Source organism: Pogonomyrmex barbatus, unplaced genomic scaffold (assembly GCF_055798465.1).
Source record: "Pogonomyrmex barbatus isolate J1 unplaced genomic scaffold, ASM5579846v1 scaffold1, whole genome shotgun sequence".
Taxonomy (NCBI): domain Eukaryota; kingdom Metazoa; phylum Arthropoda; class Insecta; order Hymenoptera; family Formicidae; genus Pogonomyrmex; species Pogonomyrmex barbatus.
In genome coordinates, this window is record NW_028297098.1 from 8,594,379 (window position 1) to 8,617,723 (window position 23,345).

Below are 23,345 nucleotides of genomic sequence, written 5' to 3' on the forward strand. Positions count from 1 at the left end.
AAATAACATGGAATATATAGCATTCCACGTCGCGTGTATGATGAAACGTACGAAATTTAAGACATATGGAAATACTGCAATTTTTTTGAAACCAAAATTTTATCGTTTCCACCATTATGTCAGACTTCGTACTCTTCACTATTCAAATATTTTATACTTTGTATTATATTTTTTATTTTTATTGAATTTTTATCGACACAAAAACAAACTTATCAAAGTTTAGAAACGAAAATACATTATATATTTTGACAGACTCGCGTTTGCCATTTTTTTCGATGTAAAATATTAATAAAAATGTTGGAGAAAAACAATGTTTGTATCTTACATTATATTAGATCTCTCTCTTTATTGACGAATAAATATATCCCATAATATTCTCTACTAATAAATTTACAGACTATTATCTGCTAAAAAGCATGTATAAACATCATTAAATTCTGTATCTTTATATTATACATATATAACGAACAAAAAATTATTTCATTTTATATAATAAACACAAATATCGCTGCTTATCGTTGACACATTGAAAAGTATTAGGAAGTAAAAAGAATATGCTAGTGCTTAAAAAAAAAAAAAATACATTTCTCCTGAAATCATGTCGTGTCAAACACTATGTTAAACGTCGCTATGTTAGAAATGATGATACTCATCCTTTCATTACATTAGTATCATTAATTACATTTGTATAGCCATTCTGCAATCAAATCAATTGTTAGTATCAAACGTAATATAACACCGTGACAGATATTTCTTTGTCATTTTCCATCATATATGAGCGAAGTAATTTTAAAATAATCCAATCCTGAACTTTCAAACATATTCGATAGCAAAAAAATTGTATTTTAAATATTACAAAATTTGCAAGTCTCATTTATAAAGTTCCGACAAAAGTGCACAAAAATAATTATTTAAAATAAAAGTACATATATTAGGAATAAATCGTAATCATTTTTTATGCATATCTTGGCACTCTTGCTTTGAGCTTTGCTCATTAAATACGAAACTCAACGATAACCTTGCGTATATAAAATCCAATTCTCTCTTTTTATTTTAATATTATATTTTCTTAAAACAATGTTTTATCATTGCGAACAAGAAAACAGATAACAGAATTATAATGTAAAGCAATTATAATGTAAAGTTTTTAAATAGACGTTCAATAGCATAACACGATATTTTTTCTGTTATATGAACGCATGTTAATAGAACGCTTACTCGCATATGTATAAATAGCGCAAAAGTAGATCTGTTTCAATTATATGTGCGATAATGTATCGACCGGAAGAATTTAGATATTAGAATTTCTAATCATATCCTTTACGCTATATTTTATGTTTATACAATATCGTCGATTGCTGCAAACTACACAGTTGCGAATGCAAGAATTTATCTCCACGAGTGCGCATATTCTTTGAAATATCTTTACTGTAAAAATGTGTACTGTAAATATGCTGCGTAATTCTGTTGCGAATGCGATTTATTCATACGCAGTTGCATTGTAAAAATCAATTTTATGAGAGTCAACAACGTACTCGTGCGTTAGTCAAGCAGTTGTTACACATCGAGAAAATTGAACAAAGCGAATTTGTTATACACTCACGCGTCTTTATTCGTCGAGCCTCAGATAGTTGAGAAGTGGAGTACTTCAATAAACACATTATGACAATCATTATGACAATCAGATAGATCAGTTGAATTTCAAAACGAAACAATTTGTGCGATCATCAATACTTCCGGTTTACAATTATTTCAAAATATTTACAGAAAAAAAAGAAACAAAATTTCTATATGCAGATGTTTCATATTAATTTTATTAATTTTTTGTTGAATTTGATATGTTCTATTTCCAAATACATATAATCGTGCAGAAAGCAATATTTCCATTTTCGATAAAGCTTTTTTGGAATATTTCCGACATTATACTTATCATTTGGATGTATTGTTGACTTCGAGCTATGAATTTTTTCCATTCGTATAAATCAGATTGTAAAATTTATGCGTACTGATTTCACTGAGCTTCGGCGATGAAGTAAAAATTATATTTTGACGTAAATAATAGAAAATCTGTCAATCTGTTTAGAGTTCATTTAAATTAACTCGTTATTAACTCGTAATTAACGAGTTATTAAAATAAAAGTTTCCAAGCATAAACATCTTTGAAGATGTAGGTTTCTTTTTTCTATTTTATTGAAACTAAAAGTAAAAGCCCCTTTCTGCTTTAGGATTTAATCACGCGTATAATTTGTCAATGTCTGGCACATATCAAGTCATTTAATCTGGTTCTTGTAAATACTCAAATGACGTTAGAAGTTGTAGCATATTATCCTGTGTGTGTGTGTGTGTGTGTGTGTGTGTGTGTGTGTAGAGGGAAGGGCGCCTGTGTAATTGTTCTAATATATTGAATTTTATAATGACGCAACAGACGGAGACAAATGTAATGATTTGATCTATGATTTTGCTATTTCGGCCGATATAATTTGCTGAATATGAAACAAAACAGTTCTTTGAACTTTATATTGAGATAATTATCAATCTATTGAGTGACAGTGTTCAAATTTTGTAGTTGACACATTTTATCTGTAAAGAGATATATGCCTTACTAAAGGCAAACAAGTGCCATAAGAGGTGTATCAATATGTTAAAAATAGATACATATTCGGTTAAATTACGAAATTGGATAATTGAAAGAAAAATATCACTCTCAAATCTCACTTAAACAAGTGCTGGAACTACTCTGTTGAAGTAGATGATGAAGTAGATGATGTTCGGCTAATTGGCTGTCCTGTTCGGTTTGCTTCGTTTGCTGCCCTATATCGCGAATTATAATGACGTATTCAAAATATTTATGAATATTATTGTTTTTATAAATAGAAAACAAAAGAAAAAATTAGAAACCAAGCATACAATATCATTTAATAGACTCTTCTATAATAATTCTACTAATATTCTATTTTGTTACATGCATTAAATGTTTCCAGTTTAAAAATATAAAATTTTACAACAAATATATTCATTGTCACACTTGCCTGAATAAAGCAGCAAAACTGGATCCGGCTAAAGCCGATCCAGTTATGTTGGCTGCAGTATCTTGATTCGCCTCAGCCTGATTTTGGTCTCCCAAATTTTGTCTGCAAATGGGACAAGTTCCATGCTAAAAAAATAAAAAACGAAATAAAAAAAAATTAATTGGGTTGCGCCTGTAAACGATAAAATTTAAAGTTTTTCAACTTACTAATTCCAACCAGGGTACAATACATGGTGCATGATAGACATGCTGGCATGGCAACTGTCTAACAGGTTCTGATAGTTTAAAGTCTTCCCAGCAAACTGAACATTGTAATTTGCAATCTGCATAAAGAAAAAGAAGAGATTATTTTCGATTATTTAAAAAAGTAATGATGATAATACTTCATAACATAAGTCAGAATCTAGATAATATAAGTCAAATATGCAATTGTTGTGGAAATAAATATATATTTCTAGATATAAAAATGAATTTCTAGATGAAAAAACTCTGATTTTCTTTTCATTTTTCCTTTATTCAAATTGTTTGAATTATTCATGTGCACTGCTTCTTAAATTGATAAAGATTTTAAAAGACAATTAAAGTATATAGATATCTCAAATATTATCATACAGAATGTCTCGATCGGAACACTTCTTATAGACAGATGGAGCAGGTTAAACTGAGTAGAAAAGTTCTTTATCATTTTGCGATTTTTGTGATCGAGGTTGCTAGGCGCGAAAAGTTGTTTATCATGTGCCGTTCGTGCGTGGTTATTGCCACTAGGTAGTCATATCTTGTCATGCGTTTGCATATGCCGATAGATCAGGCGGATTTTCAGGCTCTTTTTAATAATTAACTCATTAACTATCGCGAAAATTACAAAATAGTAAAAAATTTTTCTATTCAGTTTATACCAAAACGATATCAAACACTTTGTATGTCAAAGAAATACTAACCAACTTGACTTTGTGTTATAGTAGTCGTAGGTATTTCATCGATTTGGTTGCGGGTTAAAGGTGGTGGTCCAGTTCCATCCATTTGATTCAACAATTGGGTAACAATAGCATCTAATCCATCACGACCCCAAACATAATCTCCAGGATTTCCCAAGAACAGTCTAACATTGAATCTATATTATTTTGTTTTATTTTAGTAATACTAAAGATTAAATAAAATTATTAATGACTTGTACCCCCATGGATGGATGAATTTTTTGAATGTTTACTGTTGCCATCACTGTTGAGAAAACATATTAAAATGATGACAATTTGCACATATGAGATAAAGAAAAAAAACAAGCAAAATAAAAAAAATGTAAAAACAATTACACAAAATTTAATGAGAAAATACAAAAAAAAAGTTGTGATAAAACTATGTGATATCACTATGTATTTTACAATTTATCTTTATTTTAGTCTATTTAACCTATCCTATGACTTAATATTACAAGCGATGATACATGTAAAAGAACTTACACAGATGGTTGGGCATCCTGTCCAACAGAATTGCTAAGACTCGCTGCTCCTGAGAGATTGAAGATAAAATCTTGTATGAAATTCTCTATAGGCATCTGTAGGCTTGTCGTCTCTTGTCTTCTACGACTGCTACTTTGAATAAAAAAGTCAAACTATTATTTTACAAATTTTCCACAAGTACCATATACACAAAAGATATTATTGAAATTGGTCGACACAACAATTTGCATTTATCAAAAACAAAGGAGGGAAAAGAGGGAATATCAGATGTATCATTTATCAAATTTAATAAAATCAAACAAATAAATCCATCAATTATCTAGTAATCTTTGAGAATTGCATTTTGTACGTAATATCAATAGTTCACGCAATAGTTACATATGAGAAAAATACCTGTTGGAACGACGCCCTTCAGGAAGGCCACGGGACAAATTAGCTCTTCTTCTACTCCCAAGCATAGCATAGCTTCTAGTTCCTGGTGGTTGATTGGTATTTGATTGTTGATTGGAATATGTATTCGAGAGTCCCATAATAGAGAGTCCCATCATCTCTATTATCTCACGTTCACGATCAGGGCGATTTGAAGAACCCTGTATTAAACAGATATAATATTTATGATTATACATTTCTAAGGGCAATTGTCAGTCACTTTTAGTTTATATCAGGTTTACTTACATATACATTGTAGGACAAAATGTCGGTATCTCCATCGCTCAGATCTTCACTGTTCATATCTGTACCTGAGCTACCCTCATTGCTGCTACTTTCTAGCTCTTCGATGAAACCGCTTGAGCATCGTGGACATTTGTAATTCTAATTAAAAGTCAATTAGGTAAATATAAATTAAATTATTAATATTTAGCTTGCAAAGTTCATCCCAGATTTAATTATCCAGATATGCTTGTCAAACATGCTTAGTTAACCATTCACAAGTTCAAATATATACAAAAATGAAGCATATGTATATTACATATCTTACATTATCTTTTTATCTTTAAGTAATATTATTATTGTAAAATAAGGTAGTAATATATTAATATATTTCACATGTGTACCAAGAAAGAAACAAAATAATTTGTGAATTTTCTCTCTTTCTAAAACAAAGGTATGCTTGTCTTATTCCAGGCGATACAGAAAGTGTAACAGAGTACAAGAGCAACTGATATATATTTATGTGCTTAGTAACAAAAAGAACTGTTGAATTATTTGGACAAATATTCTTATGCAATCAGATTGTGTAGACAAGAACATTTTGGAATAGCTAAATAATTAATCAAAATACATTATCTCACGAATGATAAGACTCATTCGGGAACGATCACGCAAAGAAATGTGCGTCACATGCTCTCTAAAAGATCATTCGGGAGAGGTACACGTCGCATACATGGCCCAACCCGTATGATAATCGTTGTAATAAAGATTAGAAGATAGAGATTTGTTGTGGCAGCAAAATCGCGAGGGAGACAACGAGCAATGCCGTCGATAATCGTTACTTGGCATGGAAAACCGAGGCAAACATCGCTGCCAAAGGTTCTGGAGGGAGGGGGGAGAGGGAGACGAAGAGAGAGAGAGCGACGGAATTTCTGCACATGACAAGGTGACAGTTACTACGAGACGAACGTTTCGCTGCGTCAATTCCATGCCATCCGTCGCGGATCAACGACCGATCGCGACGGCGGACATAATGGGATACTTACCGGCAATAGACGCTCGATTTCGATACTGCATTTGTGACAAAAAAACCGAGACATCGGAGTCCCGTCCACAACGGCCTCCGCCATATTTAACGTATCCCTCGGATCACCACTCTCCACTCTCCACTTGCCGCAATTACAGTTGGTCCCATTCGGCTACGTTCGGCTCGGCCTCGGGCGAGGTCGGTTTACATCGGTCCGAAATGATGGCGTTCTACAGAGTTTCCGAGATCGAATGACAGACAAATTCAATCGATTACGCCACATTCTTGTTAGCTAATCGAGAACGATTAATCGACTGTAACAATATGGCGTGTTGTTATGCGGATATTTTTTGTCATATCATCATTTCGTATCTTTTGAAAATTTAAAACGTAGTTCTAGTTATGGCAGAATTCAGTTATGTTTGTTATTTAATAGTGCATTGATAATATCAAATGTGAAAGATATTCTTATCAACAAACATCGTAATTTCATAAATTCATAAACCATGTCGGATTATGCGAGTAAATATTAGTTTATAGCAGTATTAATGATTTTTCATTCTTGTTTTAATAAGAGTTACCTTCCAGAATTGTGTATACCACTTCCCAAAAGTCTGACTGGTCATATTAAGATCTGCGAGAATACTCAGCAGTATGTCATTAATTTCTTGCAAAACTTATTGCCATCGTCCGATCATAAAGCTATTCAAGATGAGTTACGAAAGGTATATAACGAGAAAAGAATAATCATCCATATATAGTTAAGGGATTATGGAAATTTTCAGACTTACATATTTAGCAAGTTCAAAGTAAAACATAAGCAGAAAGTGGAAAGAAAATTCTTTTCTGCCAGGAAGAGATTGCAATTTGGTTTGAGCAGAGTTGGCAACAAGAATCAGATGAAATATTCTGATCTTCTACCCTTAAATCGACTGTGGCTACAATACATGCAACAAATGCTTGGTGTTGAATCATTTATGAACATACCAAAAAATTCTAATGATCCATATTGGGAAAATATAAATCTACAATTGATGAAAGCTGATTTTCATGGTGCTAGAATTTCAATTAATCAATCAAGATGCCCTAGTTTGATAGGAGTTAGAGGAATCGTTATACAAGATACAAAGAATACCTTTAGGGTTTGTGGAACAGACAATATTATTCGAAGTAAGTATTGGTAAAAGTCCTTTTTTTTGTAATCTATATAACATATACTCATATATAACATATACTGCTTTTATAGGCTTTTCTGTATCATTAATATTTTAATTTTAGCGATACCAAAGGATGTGGTCAAGATTAATATTCATCTGGACAATGATATAATACTAAAAGCATTTGGAAGAGAACTCTGCATAAGACCTGCCGAACGAGCAGTTAAAAAATTTAAGAATAGTTCAATTGTAGCACTATGATACATATTATGATAAGTATTTAGCATAATATACTCAACATAATTTTTTAATAAATTCAAATAAAAAATCTTAATAAAGAATATTGTGAAGAAAAAAAATAAATATGATAAAAAATCAATATATGAATTATAGGCAATTTATATGTAATTGATCCTAGTAAATTTTTTTACTGAAATTGTGATAATTTCATATAGATGTTACAATTATTTTATTTCTTTATATTTTTCAGTATTCTTTTTTGGGTTATTATTATAGAACATTACAATTACAGGATTGGTAATGTATATTTACTACTTACATGGTACAGTATTTTAGTCGTATATATAATATAGCATTATATTTATATATAATGTATGTATATGTGTAAATCTCTTTTTTTGTGTCGTGTCTTTATATGGAGAGGTGTGCATAATTATTGAACAATAATATATTCATTTTGGAAGTGTCTTCACTCATGTTCCATTAAAACCGTAGTGGTCAAACATGACACTGATACAATGATAATTATTTTCAATTAGTACAACAACTATATTTGTTAATCAATCTCTACAATTTCATTGGCTAAGTTTAGATCAAAGTGAAATAATACCAGGACATATTATACCTGACCTTCTCCTATTTCTCGACACACTCACATAACATTTTCAATATGTAATATATACAGCTGGATCACTGCAAGATCAACTGTGGAGTACCAAAAACAAAAGCATCGCGCGGATAGAAAACGAGACGAACATCACGCGTTCGTTTTTTTATCATTATGTAACACGAATTTTTTCTTACTTGGGCATAGCAAAAAGTAACGCGATCTTATCATCAGTATAAACTTTTGCTTTTCGCGCTCTTTGAACTTAAAAAAGACTGTATATTATATCCGTTATATTTTGACATGTAAAAGAAAAACGAGATATCACACAAAGTGATATAAAAAATTTACGCAACAATAGCTTACATTTAGGAATGTTAAAAGTAAAACGTATTACAAAATTAATATCTGTTTTTCTTGGTTGTCTGTTGTACCTTGTACATATTGATCCTGATGCATCGACGTAGTATTTCATACACACGCGACATAAGTATCTCAAAAAGGAAGAAACAAACATAAGTGCTTTAACGAAATCTGACTTTTTCATCTTTTAGAAATATTGCGATCTAATTTATCTTAATGCTTGTATAATTTGCATAATTTATAACAAGTTATGTAATGATCAACAATTGATTTCGAACAGAGTACTATGCACACGTTAATGTGAAATGAGTAGGAAATATTAAAATACATTTTATAAGGTATGAACGATGTGACAGTGACGATCGTATTGGACTTTGTTATCAAATTATCTGTATATATTTCTCGACTCTAGTTGTGTGTAATTATACTCTTGCGCGATGAATAACGAAAGAAAAGCATGATGTGTGATGCACATTCGGCAAAAAGAAAACTTTTATGCATTTCTGTACATTAATGAGACAATAAGATCTTGACATGAATTTCATTATCTATAATTCATTTTACATTTCATTCATTTTTTTTTTATGTAAATCAAGCTAATTCAGCGAACATATATCGTCATATTATGTTCAAGCAAATGTACACACAAGTAGATCTAGAACAATGTATGTTATCATAGATACGTCGTCAACATATTCTGTTTATAGTTTTTTTTTTTTTTTTTTTTTTTTCCCTCTTCCGAAAGCTCTCTCGTTACAATACTGATATAACGATACACGATCTACTCTGATTTAAAAGATATTTTTATTACATTTTGCGAGGGCTTTTTAATTTCATTATGGTTCATCACACGCTAGGATTTGAAAATGTATTACATTTTTCGGAAGTTGAGAAAAAAATTGATTTCCAAAATATAATGACGAAAAAAATTGAAAAAAATTTCGTCGAAAAGCAAGCATCGGGTAATTTGTGCTAAAATTTAATCGTGATCTACAGTTGATTTTGCTTTGGAATTACGATATCGCTCAAAAAAGCTTGCTTCCTGTTAGTAGCCAAAAGAAAGGCACATAGACGCACACACGTACATGTGCGAGAAAGACAGGGAAATTATATTCTGCTTGTATACATGCATATATCTTTTTACTGTGCAAACACAAGATTAAATTTAACGAAAAAATCTCGGTATTAGAAAAAAATTTTTTCTTTTAAAATTCTTTAAATATGATTCTTTAAATAATGTTTTTCACGCAGTTCGTATTAAACAGTTATTTAAATCGTAAAATATAATTATTTGCTCAAGAACACGTTCCTCCTATAAATTCACATTTAGGTAGCGTGTGATAGTGCGTATTAATGTCTTTTCTCAATGAATTTCGCTATTCATTACACTATTATCATGATCTAAACGTGGCTTCATCGTTTCTAATGATATTCATATTCGCTCTAACGATATTAAGCTAACAAAACAATCTCATTCTACCTAAATCTTATAGAAAAGTAGACTTTGTTGATCTGTCCCCTTAAATGTATTTCACATACCGTAACCTTGATAGGCTGCGGTGGATGCGTACACTTGTGCAGGTGCACCGTATACATTTGGAGGCGCATAGCCGGGTGCCATCATTCCTGGCCCTGCAGTCAGCATTAGTTGAGGTTCCGCTGTAACAATATGCAACAGAAAGAAACGTCATAATATAAAAAATGATGCATTACAATATTTATAAGATGTGATGTATTTACAAAAATATAATTGAAGAGATCACTTACGCATAATCATAGGCTTATGTTCTTGATGATCGGTTTCTTCGATGCGTCGACTTTCGGCTTCTTCTAATTTATCGACCTATCGAACATATTTGATACTATAGATACTACTAATGATATAAGAATACGGAGTTAAATGTACATTTCAAGTATCTTGTTTTTTACCTTAGTAATATATTCCCGCGCGACTTGTATAAGATACGGCATCGCGAAATGTAAAATACGATGTCTCCATGCAAGCTCCAAGATGACATCTGGATGAAGTAAATCGTAACAATGAAATAGGCATGCTGCGAAGCAGTCCTTAGAACCTCTCTCCAAGAACCACTCGAGTAACTCTTCGGCAACCTCTGGATTCCGAGATTCTGCCGCATATTCCATGGCATCCCTATTATGAATTGGCAATTAATAAGAATCATATATGCATGTATAAATATATGTCAAATATGAGTAACGCGTAGAATTACCTAAATAGTCGATCCTTCTTGCAAAGCTCTACGGACTGTTTCCATCTGTTGTTTCCCTTGTACAGGTATGCGGCGATTCTTCTAAACTCGATCAATTCATGCTTTTCGAGTTGCTGCGCTAACGCAATATTATCAAAATTATCGAACGCGTCGATCGATGTTCGGAGACCCTGATAATCCTCTTCGTCGATCAACAAGCCGTTTAAAGCTTCATTAATAGCCTTATTGTTGAGAGCTTGAACCGATCTCAAGTATGGTTTCACCAATTGCAGATGGCCAGTTCGCGTAAAATATGCCACTGATCTAGTATGATCCATGCGCGGAGCAAGTACAAGTAGTATATCGTTCAAAAGAAGGGGTTTATATTCCACATAAAACTGTATAGCTTTATAATAGAGCTCGACGTTTGCGACTTTAGTTATTACGTCCTTAAAGTGACCCTCGCGCCAAGCTTCAGTAGGATGTTGCATCATCGCGAGGACTGCGTTGTCATATTCCTCGTATTTATCATACAGGAACACTAATTCGGCCCATAAATGCGCTTGTTCCGCTGCACGTAACACCTGCGAGTCAATCGTTTTCACTCCATTAAATGATTAAGAAATCTGTTATTGATTTTTCATTGATTTGAAAAGAAAACCCACCTTTGGTATATTAACGCGAGACCAAAAGAGTTCCAAATGTTCCCTCATTCGTTGAGGCTTGTATTTACTATAGAGAATAGCTAATTCGGTAAACATTCCCATGTGAGCCCGCTCAAGTCCTAAAGCAGCTTCTAGAAGATTAATAAGTTCTTCGAAATGTCCACGATCTTGATAGTAGTTGATCAAGTCTTCGAGTTCGTCCGCATGCACGACTATGTGCAGGCCGCACATTTGAGCTAATCGAAACTCGCCGCTGTCCACACAAGCGAAACAAACTTCTTTCCAGGTACGCGTCGAGTTAGCCTTACGCGCGCTATCGACGGCACCTTGGAATTCTTTCAGATGGACCAACGTTATAGCTAAACGCGCAAAGTTCGACACATTGTTGTAGAGAAGCTTCGCAGCATCATACATCTTATCATCGAAACATCTATCGCCAATCTGTAAAAAAAAAAGTAAAGTATAAAAAGTATAAAAATAGGTTTACAAAAATCAAATCGTGCTCACAAACGCGTGTGATTGTTTACTTTTTGTATGTCAGCATGATTGGGACCAGATATAAACTCTTCGAGATCCGCGAGCCTGTTGGTCCGCGCGTATGCATATATCAATTCGCTTTCGATGAAGGATTCGCGTGCTTTCTTGCGGGCCATTTGAAGATAGCGGACCAAGTCTTCCCAATGTGAAGTCCGATGTGCGGTTTCTACCACATCTACGTACGCAGATGGATCGTCCGCTTTGATAAAGCTATCGATCGCTTCTTTAACCAGACCCTGCTGCAGCTGAGCCCTAGCGAGCTGCGACCATACCGGTGGCTCATTGCATCTGTAAATGAAACAATCTATTTAAGTAAATTGTATGTATACTGTATGCAAAAAAAAGATTGTATGCGTATGTGTGTGTGTGTGTGTGTGTGTGTGTGTGTGTGTGTGTGTGTGTGCGCGCGCGCGCGCGTGTGTATAAAATACCTTTCTGCAAATTCGTAAGCTCTATCCAAGTTGCCAACTTGTTCAATTAAAACCTGGATAGCCGATGTATTAACGTCAAACTTTTTAAAAATCGCGAAAGCTTCTTCATAAAGTTCATTGTTAATAGCAATGTTGGCAATATCCGGAGCATCGTAATTATCCAAGCGATTAATATATTCCATGACGCGCGTACGATCGGCTTTGATGGCTGTTAATATCAAGAGATTCTGCAAATTACGATGATCACTGAATACGCTACTGTCTAATACTATCTTCTCGAGAAGTTCGATCAGCTCATTAGGTAAATCAGCCGTCATGAAAGCCTTGACAGTAACTGATATATCTTCGGGATCTTGCGTCTCGGATAATGCTGTTTGAACGACCTGATCAATCAATGGTCGCTTGTACGGATTGCTCTCTAATAGCACTTCTGCCCAAAGATCGGGATCTCTACGTCTCACTAAATATCTGGCCTCGCTCTTGAACAGACTGTTCTCGTTGCACACGCTTATCAACTCACGATCACACTGGCCACGCTCATACGCGATGCAAGCTAAATGAGGATCGCGCTTCTCACAATATTTCCCAACAACTCTACTATCATAGAATTGATTCTCCTTGAGAAATCTCTCGGGATTATTGTTGCTGTCAATGTAAATCTTGGCCAGTGCGTTATGCGTAGCCGGCTCCACGCAGCCCTCATGAACGCGAGATTCCAACCACGGCAGCAAGAGTTTGAGTCGGTTTCTCTTTTCCACTTCTTCGACTAGTTCGTCAGTGGAGAATTGCCCGCGCACCACTAATATCAGATTCTTGATGATATCTTCCGAACAATCAACGTCAAGTAGACCGCCGACCACCACTGGTAGACGCGATGGATTTACCTTCTGAACATATATCTCGATGTATTTCTGTAAGTTATTGCGATAAAGATAGAGAACGAGATCGTGAACAAAGTCGAATCGATCGCATACTATTATCAAAGGCAATTGATCAGACAGTTTTGCTTCTTTCAGGAAATTTTTTACACGTTCCGGATTATAACAGTTACTCTCCCGACATATACGTTCCACCTCCTTGATCTGGCCTGTCTTGCATGCCGCTTGAATATACTTGAAATGTACCTCCTGATCCTGACTGAAGTTCACAATAGATCCCAAGAAGTAAAACAGGCCCTCGTAAGACTTAAAACTCTCAAAGAGATCTATCAGAGCTTTGGTCGTCAATTGCTCGTGATACTTGGTCGCGATCTGGATACAGATTTGTAAATTTTGTCTTATATTGGCCGTCAACATAGCCTTCAAACATTCGAGAGAATCTTCTACGGATAGAGTACCAAAGAAGCCCACAAGCCAATCAGGTGACAGCAAATGCGTATGTACCACCGCTCTTTTAATGTCGTACAAATCTGTATAATGTTCGAGAGCACGTTGCAACAAGCCAGCCTTCTCGCACAACTGCGCAACGTGAGCTCTATCATAATGGGTGAACATTTGATTCCCCAATATAGCGTCAGCCACTTGCGGGGCAGACATTAAATTCATTTCTAAAAGACGGGTCTGTAAGGCACCCTCGCTCGGTCGATTGTTTTTAAGCGCATCCAACAAGAACGCCGTGCACTGTTGCACCATGTTTTGTTCCATAAATATATCAACGATCTGATTGATGTCGGCCAATGGTTCGTCGTCCTGAACCAGCATCTGCGCGAATGCCACACCCTGATCAGGATTAATCCTCATGACATTTCGTAGGAGGAATATATAATCGGGCGTATATGAAACTTTCTTCGCATACAATACAATCTTCTGAAATTGCCCTGTCTCTGCAAAGCATTGGATAACCTTGTTGGGAACATTGGCTCTTAAATAAACGCTAAGCGCTAACGTAGGATCCGCCTGTTTCACCAGATCCCCCAATTCCTCGCTGCATTCCAACTTATCTTCCTTCAACCATTTCTCCAGCAACTGTTTACGTCCTTGAACTAATACTGGTCGACACAACTCTAGTGATTCATATTTATTTAGCTGTCCCTGATCCAAAAGAATGCCAAAGTATTGTAGAAGAGGAGATGTTTGACCTTGAGTCGTAGGGACCTGTTGAAATCGTTGGATAGTCGCGGGTGTTCTGAGTATTCCTTTTGGTGCATTAGCTGCGACTTTTGCCGCCTCCGCGTATTGACCGTTTTGGAAGAGCATATTGAATTTTCTTACAAACAAGTCTTCTGCTCCTGACAAATTGTTTCGTACAGCCATTCTCAGCGCCAGTTCGGAATTCTGCAACACTCCGTTGATATACGGAATTATATTTTCCTCATCCACAGACACAGACAAGACTTGACCCTTCCGATTTACTCCTATTATACCACCGGACGCTTCGTGCGGTGCAGTGACGAAGATAGTCTCTCCCGAGATACGATTCATAAATATACAAGTTGCGGATTCGATATCATACATATGTATATAACCGTATTTCGTAATTAAATATATGACATCGTATTTGGAACTGACTTGCATGGCGACAGGAAAATCGTTCCCAGCCTCAGGTGGGAAGAATACGTCTACCGCTTTTTTAGGAAACGGATGATTACCAGCAGGTGGCTGACCCACCTCGATGATGTGAAGCTTCGCACCCTGTACCGTTCTAACAGCAAAACAGAATAGATTACTAGGCTCCGCGTTTCCTTCCATCTTAAACTGAGCGAACGAGGCGGCATGTCCCTCGATTGGCTGCGAGCACTTTCGTTCCACCGAGTAAAGTTGCATGGCGCCAACTACTCTGTTATGTTGTGCTGAAATACCAATCAATAGAAGCCACGTTTGCTTTGGATCCGTCCTGTAATTAATAATCTGACAGCCATTTAACGACGAATGACGTTCAAACATTTTATTTGGCGTTGAATCACCCTCCATGGACCAATGATACACTGCAGTCTCCGTCACTAATGCCAATGTATTCAGTGATATCCACTTCCAAAAGACTACGTCTTCCGTCATTGTATGGGCTTTCATCTTCGACTTCATCTCAATGTTAAAGATTTGAAGCGTCTTCATAGCTAATCAAATAGAAATAAATATTTCTCTTAGTAACTCTCATATTTCTTGTATATTTCTTTCTCATTGCTACAGAATTATTGCTACAAATTATTTTACATCATTACAAGACTTACTTTAGAAAAAGGTGTACAACAGAATACAATATTGCTTTTTGAACTACAAGTAATGTAAAAATCTAAATTTGAAGATTCAAATTTGGATTGGTCGTTCATTTTCCATCATTCAACACTTCTCTAAAACCAAAACATGTTTACATGGGGAATGCACATACCTTTCAGAGCAATGACTTTGCTAGCTGGATTCATAATTGCAGAATCAGCAGATATCGGTCTTCTGATAGGATTGGCAGAATCATTCATATCGATAATGACTACCTGGGCAGTATCACCAACCTTTTCCCTAACACAAATGAATTTATCAGATTCCATGGTGAGTGTATTAAAGCTGACATTACTGGCGTTAATCCCCACAGCTGTAAGCTGTAAAAATAAAAGATATAGATAGCCTTGCATCCTAAAAGTTCAAAATTATATAATTATTTTTTTAATTAATACATCACAATCTTGTTATTGACATAATCGATTTTATATCATTTTCTGGAGATAAAATATATTTATTCAATTCATGTATTCATTTCATATATTCATATATTCATTTATCAATTCATATATCAAATCAACTTTATTAACTTTATTAACAATATACTTCTTATTATTCAAAAATAATCAATATGCATGTGTATTAATCTTCAACAATCATGTTTAATGCAATTATAATCAGGAAAATACAATAAAATCTTCATGAAATTCTGATGTACGAAGTTACAGTAATAACCATATGTTAGTCAAATAAAGCGTGTCTTTGAGTTTGATATACAAAATACAAATAAATAATGCACTAATGTTCATCATTTCAAAACGAGTCTACACAGACAACGTGGAAAGGAACGAAAAAATTTTCCAGTTTTTTACTCATTTGGTAATCGGGATAATGGAAGGAAAATATAATATGATAAAAGGAGAATGTTTCGGTAAAAGCGGAAACGAGGGGCGTATACGAATCCGACGACGGCGTTCGACTCATCGGAGGAGAAAAAAAAGAGAGAGATAGAGAAGAGAGTCGAATGCGCTCATTCCAATCCGTAGTATCTCATCAATTTCAGGCGGATATCACGGATAACCTGCCACAAAATCCCTCGTGAAAGATCGACGGACTTGTGTGTGTAACGTCATCGGGTCTCGCACGCGGATGTACGCAGCGGGAGGGGAGGGGGTAGCTGTCAAAGTAACGTCACCCCGAAATATTCTACTTCCGTTCCAGGTGGAGAGATGAGCGAATAAATCGTCGATATACCGACGAATGTATGCGAAAAAGAAAGAGACAAAGATGGAAAAGAGAGATGGAAAGGGAAGAGAGAGAAAGAGATAGATGCGGGACAGAGAAAATGTCCGGTCTCTCTCGAGAAGAAAGCCGACGTGGTAAATCTCAATGATGGCGACGCGTTCCCCATTGCGAGATCCTGCCGCGGGATGGAAACGATGACGTACCTGTAGGTGTTCCTGGAACCTTATAGGTAGTAGCTGCGTCATTTTCACCACGATATTTCCGGAGTCCCCGAGGAGAGAGGGAAAGAGATAGAAAGGGAGAGGTTCCCAGCCGCGCTGTCCCCGCTCGTGTGGCTCGATCAACTCCGTGTGTGGTTAGCGCGCAACCCACAACCGTGCTTTTCTACTCGCGAAACTGTTTCCGGTCGTCGTGTGCGCTTCTCTGTTCACTGAGATACTCAACATCAATTCGTCGAAGCGCGAAATCAACTGACGAAGTACGAGATAACGTCGCTACTTGCCGCTGACACCCATCATGGCTGACGCCATCAACGCCGCCCCTTTTTCTCGAAATAGTTCCCACGTATGAGGTTCCCCCTCGTTTGGAAGATCGTCGCTGTTACGAGAAACTTTTTGTCGCGCGTCGAAATGTCAATGATCACGATCGATCAAGGAATGTCCCCACCGAGGATTGTTCTCTCCTCTCTTCCGGATGACCAACACCGACGATCACACGACGTTAGCGGAGAGTCGAGCTCGGCACACGAGCGCCCCGACACCAGCGGAAGAATACAAGCAACGATTTGACACGATTGGATTCGGTGGCAGATCTCGCGCATCACCCCTTCTCCCACCCCCTCCCATCACGAATGAAACCGCAACGGCGCAGGAGTGCGTAACACATATACTTCCACGTTGACGAATCATGGCCTGTATTGGCGCCGTAAGTGTCGGTCCACAATAAGTATTTAATCTTTAAGCCGTAAGAAATTGACTAATCACAGTCGAGTATTCTTTTCATATTCGATTATAATTGGTCAATTTCTTACTTCTTAAAGCTTAAATCATCTATTGTGGACCGACACTTAGGCAGCTTCATTCAAGAAAGAATAAGAAGACTTCCATGCTGACGATCATGAATCTCTCTTTTTCTTCCCTTCTTTCCCCAATCTAAAATATTTTTATCCCCGACTGCTGCCAACCGAAAGCTGTTTCTTCAAAAAAAAAAAAACATCTTGAAGGTTATTACCAGATAATTTTGCACATTCGCCCTTGCTTCTCTATGGTAAAAGAATGCGAGAAAGATTTGAGGTGGGAATGTGTAGAAGTCAAATGTATCTATTTTAGTTAAAAGTATGCTTTATTCTCCAGCAATAGCATTAGCTCGGAGTTTTGAAGTCTACAAAAGTCAGAAGCGACTCGTATCATTGTCACAGAGAATGCAGCACGTTTCATTCTGGTGACAAAATAAAAAATGCAAAAAAGGCGTCTTCAGTCAAAGAGACCGAATCCCATGTCGTCGTCTTCAGATTCTGATTCTTCTTTAGCAGGTTTCTTTTCCTCTGTTAAAATAAAGTATTTGTATTGTTTAAGATTTACATATATTTGATATTTTTGTATATTTTTTGAGGTTTTATTTCAATAGAAAAAAGCCTACCTTTCTTTTCTTCGACTGGAGCTGCCACACCACCAGCAGGAGCTACAGTGGCACCGGCAGCAACCGCTCCACCAATTGGCATAGATGATAGCTTTTCTCTACCTAAAATTATCAGATAATATTTGATTCAATTCACAAAGAAATATTAGTTGAGTATCTCAATGAATATATTGGTATACCTTTGGAAATTAATTCGTCAATCGGCTTTCCATTTAGCTCGGAAATAACTTTTTTCAATTTTTCAGCGTCAGTTTCAATTCCTACTGACGACAGAATTTTCTCAATATCATTCTGGCTTGGTGAGGCTTTGCCTCCCAATACAGCCAGCATATAAGCGGCCACGTAACGCATTCTGCAAAACAAGTTAAAATGTTAATAGATACATTGTTTAACTTGATTATTCAAGTGTTAATTAATAAATTAGTAAGCAAAGATTGTATCATTATAATACTCAGTCAACAGATGATTTAGTGATGATAATCATCACGAATGTAATAAGTATGGAAACAAAGAGCATGAGATATTTTGTTTTCATATAAAGGTCATTCGCGTGATCAAAGCATGATTACTGACGTGTTTATACTTAGATTTATATATAGACTTTCACATGTATATTTATATTCAGATATAACCTATAAAATTTGGCATGAGAATTACAATTTTTTTATCATTTTTTATCGTATTATTTCCTGAATTGTATTACAGTTACATTCATGTTAACAGATGGCTTAACTTGAAGAGCAATGAAAAGCGATATTGGTTTTATGTTATCTCGCAGATATTCACAATCTTCCACGAACGTGAAGCGTGATGAGCATCCATTGATATAACAAATTATAAAATGCAATCGGACGAGAGCGTTAATCATTTCGATTCTTTGATGTTCGAACAATCCAGGATTCAAAATATTATTCCTCATAGAAATATAAATTAAACTTAGATTTACCTTTAAGTCTTTACGACACGAAACGTGGACTACGCCGAAGTGATACAAATCGTGTACGGAATTAACACCAGAAGAAACTTTGATGATATAAATATAGACTGCTAGTAGCTCACTTCACTTGTGATGCCAACATTAATTTGGACAGTGGCGCTACCATGTCCCACAAACTATGGCTAGAGACACTATAATAAAAGACTGGTCACGAAAAAGCAACTTTTGATTGGTCCGCCATCTTTTGGCTATTCCCACTTATTTTCAAACATTACATTAACTACATTAATCTTAAATTGTAATATTATAATTTAAAAACATAAACATTTTAAAGGTAATAAAATGTGTATATTTATAAAACTTTATTTTACATAATTATATTACCAATTTATTAATATATTTATTAATACATCGTATTTATTAATATATTTTCTTTAATATTAACAATTTTAAATTTATTACTATTTATTTATTTATCTTTTTTTTCGCTTTATCTTTTTCAACCAAGAGCAAAAATTAATATTAATACTACTATTACACCCTACATAGAACATAACCTCGAATGGACGTCCATTGAATCTCCATGGCTCCATTAAACTTCCATCGAACGTCTATTTCCATGATGGAAATCAGATAGGCGTTCATTAGAAATCCAAAGAACTTCCACGGTGGACAGTGCTCTAGGATTCTACCGTAGATGTCCATTAGCCATCTAGCGAACCTGGCACGATGGACGGTGCCATAGTATAGACATTAATGGTAGCGACACTCTATATTTATTTGGGATTGAATTTTCATTGCGCATGCTTATATTCTTAGCCGAAACCTATAGTGACATAACCTCTTCAGATTAGCTAAACCTAACGCCAACCCGCAAGCTTTATATTACATTACGGTTATATTACAGATTCTTTGTTAATTATAATTAGTAAAATGAATGCGAGAGCGTATTGTGTTGCCACAAATTGCTTAACAATTCTTGGAATTGTTCTTAGCTTTTTTAGATTTCCAAAAGAATCGGAACAGTACTTAAATAACTTTTTATATTAAAAAAATAAGAACTAGATATTTTAAATATTATATTGCTAATTTATATTGCTAATAATTTGTTTATAAATTAATATATATTAATCTCACACAGACATCACTGAATTTCATTACTTAGTCAGACACTGTGAATCATTGAGGCAACATTGTGCTTCTAAAATAGTTTTTGAACTCTGAAAAATATAAAAAATTTCAAATATACTCTTTCAACATTTAAGGATATGATTATACAATTATATAACCCGAAACATTTTTGCTTTTTTTGTACGTGCTCAAATTTGAGACAGAATCGGTAAAATAACAAAGTTGAAAAATTGTCTGTTCCCTCAAAGATACATGATGTCTATGTACCTTTGTACAAGACATTTTTGTGTACAAGATGTCTGCAGAGGATTAAGTTAATGTAATAATCAAAATTGTTTATTTAAAATTATTTATAAATACAAATAATGGATAAATGCAATAAATAGGCAAGATCTAATTAACAAAGATAGCGTTACTTTATACAAAAACTATAAATTATGTGCAGCACACTTTCAAATAAATATGTTTATCAATGATCTACAAAATAGATTACATGTACGTGCTATACCAACAATTTTCGAAAATGCACAGTAAGCATTTTTTTAATATAAAAATAATAAAATAATTTAAAAGCATCTAAATTTTGAATTATTCTAAATTAAAAATATTTTAAAAGATATATCTCAAAAAATTAAATATTTATTTTTGTAATAACACTATATTGTTATTACAGTGATTTTCGTACAGAGACCAACACAGAGATAATCTAGGAAAACACATTAATTACTAATATTTCAAAAAATCAATCGGAAATTTTATCTATTACAGTTGTTCGATAGAAGAAACAATCAGGAAAGAATCAAGAAATTTCTCTGTTAAGAAGAAAAAATTAACGCTATTAGCAATTTCTATTCCAGATGATCAACTTAATTCAGCATTAGAAAAATCTTTATCAGCATTAATTCAAACATCACTATATATTATCTGCGAATACTCCACGTAAACAAAAATTGCGAACAAAATTTAAAAAATTACAAAAAATCAATTCTATACTAAAAGTAAAATTAAAACGTAAGAATAAATTAGAGAACATTACAGAAACAGATTTTTTTAAAATTTTATATTAAATTTGTACCTAAAAGTATACAATTTTTTATCACAGAGCAAATTAAATTACAAAAATGTAAAAAAAACAAGATAATAGATATACAGAAGAATTTAAGAGGTATGCATTATCACTTTTTTTTCTTTCGCCAAATGCATACAGATTTCTACAAAAAACTTTTAATTTACCATCTATCAGATGTTTACAAAGATTTGTCGAAAGCTGGCTGGAAGAACCTGGATTAAATGATACAATTTTTAATGCAATTAAAATTAAGACAGCTACAATGGAAAAAATGAATAAAATATGTACTTTATGTTTTGATAAAATGTCGATAAAATCCAATTTGTTATAGTATAAGAAAGGATAAAATTATTGGTTTTCATGGCACAGGCAACAACAAATTACTTGATGTAGCACAAAATGCTGTAGTTATTATGATAAGAGATCTTAAAACAAATTGGAAACAACCTTTAGGATATTTTTTAACGCATTCTACTTGTTCTACTATAGATGTAAAAAATTTAATTGAAGATAAACAAGTTATATGAAATTAATATACAAGTTGTAGCTGTTATTACTGACCAAGGCTCAAATTTTCGTAAATTAATTAATTTATATAATATAACAATAGAAAAACCTTACTTTATGATAAATAATATGAAAATTTTTTATTTTTTTTATATGCCTTGATAAAAAGTGTGAGAAATAATTTGATGACACACAATTTTATATATAATGATCAACATGTTTCATGGCAACATATATGAATTTTTTTGAGCAGGACAAGACAAGAAATTTAAGATTAGCTCCTAAACTAACTAATGAACACATGTATCTTAATAATTGGCAGAAGATGCGAGTTAAGTATGCTACATTTAGTGCTACTTATTGCTGCTTTGAAAACTTATATTTCATTTGGACTGCTTGGAGAAGAAGTCATAGCAACAGCTAATTTTATTTATGATTTTGACAAATTTTTTGATATCTTTAATTCATCAAAATTATCTAATGCGAAACAATTTAACAAACCATTTAAAAAAGAACAATATCAAATAGATTTTTTGTATAAAATGTTAGATAGTATAAAGAATCTAAAAGTTATTTCATTTGATGGAATAGATAGAGAAAACTAGACAAGTAAAGTTTGTATTAAATTTACAATTAACTATAAATGCATTACTTCAATTATGAGAATTTCTAAAAATCGTTGGATTTCAATATGTATTAACTAGGCGAATTAATCAAGATTGTCTAGAAAATTATTTTGGAGCTATAAGGAAACGAGATGGCAATTCATACAATCCTACACCACAACAATTTATAAATGCTTTTAAAAACTATTTTCATTGAAGTTTTTAATATCTGAAAATGCAAATTGTACTGATGATTTCTCAAAATTTTTAACTTTAATGAATTCTGCTGCTCGCACCATGTATATGAAAGCCATCGAACAACTTTACTGACAGAAGAATTTACTGATATTTCATTCAACAAAATTATTAGATTCAGATTATCATAATTATGACTTTTTAACTGAAAATTTATTACAATATTTGTGTGGTTATATTATAAGAAAAATACGAGTTCAACATGTTTGTTCTATTTGCGAAACAATTGCTTTACAAAATCCATTGGCATCTAACACAATATTTATTGAAGAAAAAGCATATGATAAAAGTGCAATTTGTGATAATTTATTAGTACCAAGCGATGAATTTTTTATATATTAATGTATCGACACCTTCGATATTATCGGTACTCAAATTATTTTATTTTTTCGCCGGCGTGAGCTGTGGGGAGTCTCGGTTAAAGAAATCAAGT

General features: G+C 34.0%; 4 protein-coding genes and 2 long non-coding RNA genes across 10 annotated transcripts; 3 read left to right on the forward strand and 3 right to left on the reverse strand.

Moving 5' to 3' along the window:
* Positions 1-313: 313 nt before the first annotated feature.
* Iru (E3 ubiquitin-protein ligase Iruka) lies at positions 314-6,419 on the reverse strand. Of its 4 annotated transcripts, none has more exons than XM_011638456.3 (8): positions 6,183-6,419; positions 5,161-5,298; positions 4,879-5,075; positions 4,486-4,614; positions 3,967-4,127; positions 3,236-3,351; positions 3,030-3,154; positions 314-2,811 (listed from the first exon to the last, which is right to left on the reverse strand). In XM_011638456.3, exons 1-8 carry the CDS (start codon positions 6,264-6,266, stop codon positions 2,733-2,735), a joined length of 1,029 nt encoding a protein of 342 aa, XP_011636758.1. In that variant the 5' UTR covers positions 6,267-6,419; the 3' UTR covers positions 314-2,732. The 4 variants fall into 4 exon arrangements, with proteins under 4 accessions (XP_011636758.1, XP_011636756.1, XP_011636757.1 ...); XM_011638454.3 differs by having other exon boundaries at positions 3,967-4,139; XM_011638455.3 differs by having other exon boundaries at positions 4,486-4,617.
* A 29-nt stretch (positions 6,420-6,448) lies between these two features.
* On the forward strand, positions 6,449-7,699 carry Pop4 (ribonuclease P/MRP subunit POP4). Of its 2 annotated transcripts, XM_011638451.2 has the most exons (4): positions 6,449-6,685; positions 6,752-6,888; positions 6,949-7,333; positions 7,442-7,699. In XM_011638451.2, the coding sequence occupies exons 1-4, from the start codon at positions 6,670-6,672 to the stop codon at positions 7,579-7,581; spliced, it is 678 nt and encodes a 225-aa protein (XP_011636753.2). In that variant the 5' UTR covers positions 6,449-6,669; the 3' UTR covers positions 7,582-7,699. The 2 variants fall into 2 exon arrangements, with proteins under 2 accessions (XP_011636753.2, XP_011636754.2); XM_011638452.2 differs by lacking the exon at positions 6,449-6,685 and having other exon boundaries at positions 6,930-7,333.
* Positions 7,700-7,846: 147 nt separating this feature from the next.
* Positions 7,847-17,526, reverse strand: Chc (clathrin heavy chain). Its single transcript, XM_011638458.3, has 9 exons — positions 16,974-17,526; positions 15,698-15,905; positions 12,374-15,425; positions 11,933-12,230; positions 11,406-11,846; positions 10,762-11,324; positions 10,460-10,682; positions 10,298-10,373; positions 7,847-10,189 (listed from the first exon to the last, which is right to left on the reverse strand). The coding sequence occupies exons 1-9, from the start codon at positions 17,013-17,015 to the stop codon at positions 10,062-10,064; spliced, it is 5,031 nt and encodes a 1,676-aa protein (XP_011636760.1). The 5' UTR covers positions 17,016-17,526; the 3' UTR covers positions 7,847-10,061.
* Positions 17,527-17,554: 28 nt separating this feature from the next.
* Positions 17,555-18,301, forward strand: LOC148938013 (uncharacterized). Its single transcript, XR_016140461.1, has 2 exons — positions 17,555-17,694; positions 17,810-18,301. It is a non-coding gene; the product is annotated as an uncharacterized LOC148938013 (long non-coding RNA).
* RpLP2 (ribosomal protein LP2) lies at positions 18,093-19,515 on the reverse strand. The gene is made up of 4 exons (XM_011638459.2): positions 19,355-19,515; positions 18,588-18,760; positions 18,409-18,510; positions 18,093-18,313 (listed from the first exon to the last, which is right to left on the reverse strand). Exons 2-4 carry the CDS (start codon positions 18,757-18,759, stop codon positions 18,243-18,245), a joined length of 345 nt encoding a protein of 114 aa, XP_011636761.2. The 5' UTR covers position 18,760; positions 19,355-19,515; the 3' UTR covers positions 18,093-18,242.
* Positions 19,516-19,919: 404 nt separating this feature from the next.
* Positions 19,920-23,262, forward strand: LOC148938014 (uncharacterized). Its single transcript, XR_016140458.1, has 2 exons — positions 19,920-21,006; positions 21,245-23,262. It is a non-coding gene; the product is annotated as an uncharacterized LOC148938014 (long non-coding RNA).
* The last annotated feature ends 83 nt before the right edge of the window (positions 23,263-23,345 follow it).